The following is an 8,193-nucleotide window of genomic DNA, read 5'->3' on the forward strand; positions in this document are numbered from 1 at the left end:
TAAAAAATTTGATTACACACACTTGTAATATGAGAAAAAATTATATTAAATGAATATTGTGTAATGAGAAATGCAAGAATTTTCTTGCATTTTAAATAAGGTTATTAATCCCTAAAATGATAAAATTTGGCCGATTTTTTATTTTCCATAAATATACATTTAATCACAAATATCATGAACTTGATTTTATAGTAAACTTCTCACGAATTTAGAAAAAAATGAATTTGAAAAAAATTCATCTAAAATCATGATTTTAGAAACCAATACCACTTAGAAGCAAAACCGAGAGTTCACCCCAAAGATGAGTCTGAATAAAATTTCCTATCAACAAGTCAAGACAATAGACTGTCATGGATATAAATGTTATCCCAAAACATTAAAAAAAAGTTAATAGTATTTAAATTATGAAATTTAGTTAAATTTTAGTCAAAGGTTCATCCCAAAGATAAGCCTGAATTAATATTCCCATCAACATGTGGCATTAGACGGTCCAAACGTAATTTTATAAATAAGAAAACCAAAAATTTGAAACAAGTCACCCTGCAAAAAATTCTGCATATTTTCTTGTATGATACCCAATGGATTGGAAGCAATTGTTCCACATAATCATAAATGAAATCCAAGAACTCGTAAAAAGATGAAGAAAAAAAATATTAAAAGCCGCTACTCTCTCTATGAATGCTGATAGGAATTCCACATAAACATTACACCAACGAAGAAGCATTAGGGTTTACGACGATGTGCTTGAGCGGGTTTTCTGTGTCGGTGCCACCCGCGTGCACGACGAACTCTGCCGGAGAGTGGAAGCTTCCGTGGCATATGCACATTATTCTAACATCCTCACCCTTACCGTATTTGTACAGGATCCCGTCGACCCTCCTCCCGTTAGGCCCGTCTCCCTTTGTGAAGACGCAGGGCATGTCCTCTGCCCCGACTCCCCTGCCCCGGGCTCTTGAGGCGTCTGATCTCTTGGATGGACTCTCCATGTCGGCTTTGCTCGTGGTTTCTCGTGATTTTGCTGCAGACGAGCCGATGTCCTGACTGCCCGCAGCCGATTGGATGCTGCCCGGGCTCAACTTACCACTTGATCCTGCAAACAGAAGTTAGTTAGCTACATTTCAAATTGACAAGACATGATAACTAACATTAACTAGGTGTTAGTTTTGAATCAAGATTCAACAGGAACATTGAAACGATCACTCTAAGCAATGTTTGCGAACTATAATCTCAACTGGTTCTATGATCCCCGGCACCATCCACTAATCGCACTACCAAAATGACGGCAAGGAAATGTCTTCATCGGCTGGTGTGGAAGCAGGCCCACTGCGTTGGTTGGTGAATAAGCTTATATAGGGAAAATGGGTCATGAGGAAGCAAATGGTGACAGATCCCGCAGGTCCTACCATGAATATACAAATCCCTACTTAGCGGACAACATGTGCAATTCATGGCTGCATTTTCAACTGCAATAGTTCGACCGAGACTTATCATACCGCGCTTACCCTACTTATGTCGTCTAAAAATAAGCAACCCTGCAGCTCTATCAGCCCCCAACAGTAGAACCATACACAGCCACAATAAGCACGATGCACAGTAAAAACAGTTTTTTCGATCCTACTAATGTTACCACAAGACGAGTCACAGGTCACCAACCAACCTTGGTCTTTCAAGCCATACACTCCCTTTTAGGCAAAACTAAAACCTAACCCATTGTCACTTATGTCTAGATGAGACAATGTAAAGAAAATACCAAAACCATTCATCTCCAAAACTTCACTTAATCCTTCATGTTCTTCTTCTGTTAAGCTACGACCGATTTAATTTTCATACCATCCATGTTCGCTGGGGTAGAATTCTCTATTAGCACTTCAAAATTTTCATGTGCTTATCAGAGTGCAAAGGATATACCTCTATTGGGTCGACTTTTCCTATTTTTTTCGAGATTTACCCGTTCACAGATAGCAATCTGGAAGCCTCGACACCTGGATAATGGTTTGCACCTCTACACACGAATAACATTGTTGCCCAACTATTTTAGACCATTCCCACATAGTAATAATTTTCATGTCCAAAAAACTCATAAATTCCACCTTATATTGTGTTTATCAAATCCAATACAGAGCAACTCGTTTCTTCTTGAAAAAAGGATAGTTGATACAGCAGCACTGCTAGTTTCAACTTAGATATTGACTCAAGTCTAAATCAAAAGTATCAATTCTGAAGATGATCCTCAAAAATAGCAAGATTCAAACTAGTTCATCAAGATATCTAAATGTCTAAATCTATTTTACCTTGTGAATTTTTAGTCTCCAAATCTGAAATGCTAGAAGAGCTGCCCCCTTTTGATTCCACCGAGCCCTGCGAACCGCCGCCGTAACTACCCTTTCCTTTCCCCATTGCCGCCGCATCAGCCGCCGCCCACGAAGAAAGCCCTAATTGCGAAGCCAACGACGATCCCGACCTCTTCAAACCAGTCAAAGACTTCTCCCTATCCAACCTCGCTCTCAGATTCATCTCAATTTCCTTTTTCTCCTCCAAACTCAAGCTCAAATTCCCACTTCCGCTCCCGCCTTCTCTCTCACTCCTCAGAGTCCTCTGTTTCTCCGACCTCCTCCGCTTGGCCTCCATTCTCCTCAGAGTCTGTAGCTCCTTCCTCTTCCTCCACTCCTCCTCCGTCTCCACCGGCAGCGAAGCCGTCCTCGCCAGGCCTCTGTACGCCGCCGGAGGCGTCGCCGCCGCGTCATTATCGTCCCTCACCACCGGCAAACAGCTCGCAATCGAGGAAGATCGCACCAGCTTCTTTGGACTCTTATCCACACCGAATCTGCCCCCCATTGACAACCCAAGATTCAACTCAATCTCGTTTTCGTCGTCATCTTCTTCTTCCTCATCTCTGGCGCCGCCGCTGCCGCTGCCCATGAACCTCTGCAACAAATCTCTAGAAAAGCTATTGGACGAAATATCGAGGGTAAGATTCTCCATTTCCAATGCTTTGGCAATGCTTTTTTTGGTGTCGTTTTTATCCCCCATATGTAGCTCAGTTGTAGGCATAGTCGACCATTCCATTTCCATGATCTAATTTTCTTGACCACAGATGCAAAATTGCGATGTTTGACTGCATATTAACGCCAAGATTTGGTTTTTTTGGCAAGAAATTTCAGCCTACAAACAACCAGTAGTAGCCGACTCGGGAAAGATTGAAGCTTTTCATGAAAAGGGAGATGAAGCTCCGAGATTAATACGTCCGCAATTGATCAATCAATCAATCCACAATGAGCAAAAAAGGAATGGATCAATCAGGCATGTGGAGAAGTCAATAGAATAGCCCAAAAGAAAGCTGAAAAGGGGAAGCAGAGAGAGAGAGAAGGTGTATTGTGTAGAGAGAAAAGAAGCGAGAGAGAGGAGGTCGGAATTAGGGGGGGGGGGAGTGAGAGAGAATGAGGAAAAAGGGGTACTTGGAAGGGACAGGTGGCGGGTGAGAGAAGAAGGTGACACGTTGGTCTGACTGAATTGGCCCCTTTATTGGTGGTGTCCTCTATCACTGTGTCTGATAGCTAGTGTTGGACATGGATAGTGCTCCGCTGTGCTCGACTCCATGGCATCCACTACCAATACAAGGTGCCTACGTAAAATATAGTGCATATGCCATTACACTATACGTAAGCACTTTGTATTCTTAGATTATCTGTAATTGCACGCTTCTCTTGACCCATTACTAACGCAAGTGCTTTGTGCACTATAATTTACGTAATCATATTGTATTATTCTTATGTTATCAGATATCCATTACTTAATATGCATTCTTTAGTTGCGTGTTGCACAAGAACAAACACTTATGAACTGCCCAACTAAGTAGGTAAATGAAGTGATTTTTCATGTTTATGTGTTCACTCTATATACCTAAGTTACAGGAAAACAAGTACTAAAACCATTCTTCATTTAGAGTTGCACGGGAATAATCAGTTATGATTTACCCAACTAAGACCTTTAATGGTAATACGATAACACGAAAACATAAAGAAATTGTCATTTCATTTATATATTTAACATTTTTATCTTCATTCTATTCTATTCTATCCTATTTCATTCACAACTTCAGTCAGACATAAATAAAACAATTCTTAAAATTTATTTGCGCAATCTATATTCCTATAAGTTATATGAGAACAAACATGTATATACACTATCTACGGGTTGTACATTGTATTCCTAGGTTATAGGAGAACAAAGACTTGTATGTACTTTTAATTTATGGGTTCCACAAGAATAAATATTTACCATATTATCATAATGGCCTAAACTTGAATTCTTGATCCATTTGGTCCATAACTTTTAATATGAATATTCCCATTGATATATCAAATTTGTAAGATATAGTAAATTGAGAATGTTTAGGTTTGATGAAAGTTTATTAATGAAAAGTTACCATCCTCTAAAATAGTAGTAGTAATTTATGCTGGTAGTAGTTTCCTCTATGTTGTGAATTCTTTGTTGGTGTTCATTTTGTCGATAATTCTCAGCATTTTTAACTAAAGCAGTTTATAAGGATAATGTGATCAATAAATTATCGGAATATGAACGGCTAAGAAAGAGGGTGCATGGGAGTATGGTGAAGAGCGGTCCCAGGGTAGCAGGCCCCGGGGGGTGAATAAGAGAGAGAAAGCGGAGAGACGCGTGTCTGACGCAGAGCGCAGCAGGCGAAAACAGACACGTGGTGAGAGAAATATGGGATCAGTGACGTTCCGCCACGTGTCACGCATCAGGGGTGCCTCGTCATGCCTCAAACGACGTCGTGTTTGGCTGTTTTTTCCCCATTTAATTATTCAGACCCCCACTCAACTCTCTTTCTCTCACCTGTCGTCCAACCCACATTCATTATTTTTCATACTTTAATATTAGTACTACTAGTTATATTATGTAAAGCTACTATCGTTGCAATGCATTTATTTTTAAATTGGAATCGATTATTTGTCTCTCCCTTCCGTTTTTCTTGAGCGATAATCTAAATTTGCAATCACTTATACAATTTTTATTAGGGTCCTCGCATGCACCTATGCATCAAATAAATCACAATCCTTAAATCAATAGATTCGATAGCTGTGATAAACTACGTTATTAAACTAAGATATTACTTCCTCCGTTTTTTCATAGTTGAGGCGAAACTTTTCGGCACAAAGTTTTAGAAAAGAATGTTGGGTGTGTAAGATAAATAGATAAAAAAGTAAGAGAAAGGAAAAGGTATAGAGAATAAAGTATAAAGTGAATAAAGTAGAGAGAATAAAGTATAAAGTGAATAAAGTAGAGAAAATAAAGTAACAAAAATTAAAGTAAGAAAAAGAAAAAAAGTTAACGTACATGGAAATGACTCAATGAATGAACTTCCCAAAATGGAAAAATGACTCAACTATGAAGGAATAGTGGGAGTATATTATTAGTCAGACTACATTATTAGACTAAAATGTTACATTGTTAGATTAATAATATATATTATTGGATGACACGTGGCATTAATATAACCGTTAGATCACAAAATTCAATGAATATGAGTGTTTTGTTTTTTAACAATATTTGCAAGTTCGAAAATAATACATCCCTTTTTTTATATATTTAATTGAACCTCGTAGCCAGAAGTAATTTTGTGAGAAATTACATTACAATCACTAATCACCATAATTAAATTCAAATCGATTGACATTCAATTGCATAAACTAAACACCGACACAAAGTCGAACACATACGTACGCAACTTGAAAGAATATTTAATCGTTAACAAGTTTAAATTTTATCAAATTCTAATCACCTAAACAAGGTTGTCTTATTATTGATTAATATAGATGTGTTTGAGGTCCAGAGAGAAATAGATTAATAATTCTTTCAAAAAATTATAGTAGTATATTGTTGGGAATAATAGATAATAATCGATAATATATTTATTTTATACTAATATAATTTTCGTTTATTAATTTGAAAACAATCAAAACTTACTAGAAAATTTCAACAAAAATACTCATATATAAAATTTTTAGTAGAATCAAATTTTTAGTGAACTTCATAATATTTAATCACAAGCAATTATAACAACCGAACGAAGGCTAAATAGAATAGCTCTTATTTTTCCATCATGATTAATAGAGTATTATTTTTTCGTACTTCTTCAATTCAGCTGAATACTATATTAAATAATAAAAATTAATAGTTTTAATCGATACTTATAATGTCCTTGAATTAATAGTTTTAATTAAAAAAAATTATTGATATTTAAAAATTGAAATTTAAAATTTAATTTTATAAAATTAAATTTAATATTGAAATAAAGAAACAAAGTGAAGGATGACAAAAGGGAAGAAGAATGATAATTTTGAAATAATATCAGATTTAGTACATAACTGAAATAATATCAAATTTAAAATGTTAAAAGTGTAAAAAGACCAAATTGCCGCCCCCCCCCCCAACGAAGGCTAAATAGAATAGCTCTTATTTTTCCATCATGATTAATAGAGTATTATTTTTTCATACTTCTTCAATTCAGCTGAATACTATATTAAATAATAAAAATTAATAGTTTTAATCGATACTTATAATGTCCTTGAATTAATAGTTTTAATTAAAAAAATTTATTGATATTTAAAAATTGAAATTTAAAATTTAATTTTATAAAATTAAATTTAATATTGAAATAAAGAAACAAAGTGAAGGATGACAAAAGGGAAGAAGAATGATAATTTTGAAATAATATCAGATTTAGTACATAACTGAAATAATATCAAATTTAAAATGTTAAAAGTGTAAAAAGACCAATTTGCCCCCCCCCAAAGGGTATTTTCGACCGAAAATAGTGAAAATGATCATTTTCGAGATAAGCCCTTAGTCCAAGGATGTCTGACGATATTTTTAAAGTTCAGGAACTATGAGCGAGATAAATCCATAATCTAAGGACATTTTTGCTGTTCACTTTTATTTTTAAGGGGTTTAAATAATTTAGCAATGTCACAAAATGTGCTTATCTTGTCAATTAAGTAGTTAAGTAGTAATCTCTGTGTCTCGCCATAGATGTCATAAGTGAGACACTTTTTATGGATACAAGATTTAAGAATTAATATTTAAAGAGTTTAATTAGAAATAGTAAAATACTTATGAGAGAGGAAAAAGTAGATGAGTGAAAAGAATAAAGAGTGAACTTCAAAAACAGTTCCAGGACTATGCGTTGATCTCGCCATTGGTCCCTGGACTTTCAAAATATCTTCAGACAATCCTGAAATAAGTGTTTATCTCGAAAATGGTCCTTCCGGTCTTTTTTCAGTCGAAAATATCCTTTTGGGGGGTTTGGGCAATTCCGTCATTTCCAAAATTTAACTTTTCAGATTGTGTCATCTTATTAATTGACGTGTGTTATAGACGTGTGACTTTTTATATTTTCCTCTTACTTTCTCTCCTCTATTAAATAGACTGACGTTCTCTCCTCTATCTCTCTTCCCTTCTCCTACCTCTCCTTCCTTCTGCAAAAGCCGGCGCAAAATCTTGACTCAATTCTTCTTCTTCTTATTTCCCTCCACAACGCCGCCGAGCAATGACGGACCCAGGTGGGGTCGGCCGCCGGTCCGTGAATACCTCCGATAACCTCCCAGAATTGGCCGTCGACCCAGGGCTGCTCTGGCTCCGACCCCACGCTATGGCTGCTCGTCGACATGGAAGAGAGAAGAGGAAGAGAATTAGAAGAATAGAGACTAGGGGAGGTGAAATAATTTCACAAAAGAGAATTAAGTTTCTTGAAAATTTTGAAAAAGAAGAGCGTCGCAGTGCACTAAATTTGTTTTAGTAAAACTAGGTAGTACTTTTATTTTAATATTGATTAATGCGGCGTAATTTTATTTCTTTGATTAAGTGTAAACTTGATTAATGAGATGGATCAAAGTTTATTGGATTCGTGTCCTCATCGGGTCACCGTTAAGAACACAAAAATTTCATGTCGGGTTCGTGTTACCCATTAAGAAATAATATTATTAATTTTTTATATCTTAAAAATGATACTTTTTTGTTAGAGTTTGTTGCTATGAATCTATTGTTGCTATTGTTCATCAAATCAGATTTTAGATTTTTAATTAGACTCTTAATGACCAGATTCAAGATTTTGTGAATTCTGTTAATCAAGAGCAGTTGTTATCAGGTTTTTATCGTATTATGAGAGCATCCGCA

General features: G+C 35.9%; 1 protein-coding gene across 1 annotated transcript; it reads right to left on the minus strand.

The window, feature by feature from the left end:
* Positions 1 to 541: 541 nt before the first annotated feature.
* Positions 542 to 3,435, minus strand: LOC121794895 (ninja-family protein AFP1-like). Its single transcript, XM_042193287.1, has 2 exons — positions 2,292 to 3,435; positions 542 to 1,090 (listed from the first exon to the last, which is right to left on the minus strand). Exons 1-2 carry the CDS (start codon positions 3,070 to 3,072, stop codon positions 705 to 707), a joined length of 1,167 nt encoding a protein of 388 aa, XP_042049221.1. The 5' UTR covers positions 3,073 to 3,435; the 3' UTR covers positions 542 to 704.
* Positions 3,436 to 8,193: the final 4,758 nt, after the last annotated feature.

The sequence above is a fragment of the Salvia splendens genome, chromosome 3, assembly GCF_004379255.2.
Source record: "Salvia splendens isolate huo1 chromosome 3, SspV2, whole genome shotgun sequence".
Taxonomy (NCBI): domain Eukaryota; kingdom Viridiplantae; phylum Streptophyta; class Magnoliopsida; order Lamiales; family Lamiaceae; genus Salvia; species Salvia splendens.